Below are 416 nucleotides of genomic sequence, written 5' to 3' on the forward strand. Positions count from 1 at the left end.
CGACCGCGGCGGCCGGGGGTGGGGAGGTTCCCAGAGACCCCATTGCCGACCTCAACGGATAAATGAACTTGGAAGGCGGAAACTTAATTTACTGCGTCTTCCTAATGAAAGGTCCTACCGCCGCCTCGCTCCGTCCCCCCATCCGCAATGGGGTCCCTCGGCCGGCGCCCGCCACGCCTGAAGTGCCGGCTTCTTCCCGAGTCTCCCTGGCTCCGGCACCCCGCTCCTCCTCCCCAGTTCCCTGGCCACCCGCTACCCACCAGCATCTCCACCCCTCCAGCCCAGGCCCCCGCACCTTGGGCATCCCCGCCGCTGGTGAGCACACCGATGGCCTTGCCGGCCCCGGAGAGATGCTCCAGGAACTTCGGGAAGGAGCTCCTGGGGGTCGAGGAGGATCCGTCGTCCATGGTGAGGGA

General features: G+C 67.1%; 1 protein-coding gene across 3 annotated transcripts in view; it reads right to left on the reverse strand.

Annotated features, from left to right (window-relative positions):
- The window catches only part of Pfkp (phosphofructokinase, platelet), a 65,583-nt gene extending 65,173 nt beyond the window's left edge, over nucleotides 1-410 (reverse strand). For all 3 annotated transcript variants that reach the window (XM_010643615.3, XM_010643614.3, XM_010643613.3), the window contains exon 1: nucleotides 296-410. In XM_010643615.3, the coding sequence (XP_010641917.1) occupies nucleotides 296-407 (112 nt within the window). In that variant the 5' untranslated portion in view covers nucleotides 408-410. The remainder of the gene's footprint in view (nucleotides 1-295) is intronic.
- Nucleotides 411-416: the final 6 nt, after the last annotated feature.

This window comes from Fukomys damarensis, unplaced genomic scaffold (genome assembly GCF_012274545.1).
Source record: "Fukomys damarensis isolate Sample0158 unplaced genomic scaffold, DMR_v1.0_HiC HiC_scaffold_10, whole genome shotgun sequence".
In the NCBI taxonomy this organism is placed as follows: domain Eukaryota; kingdom Metazoa; phylum Chordata; class Mammalia; order Rodentia; family Bathyergidae; genus Fukomys; species Fukomys damarensis.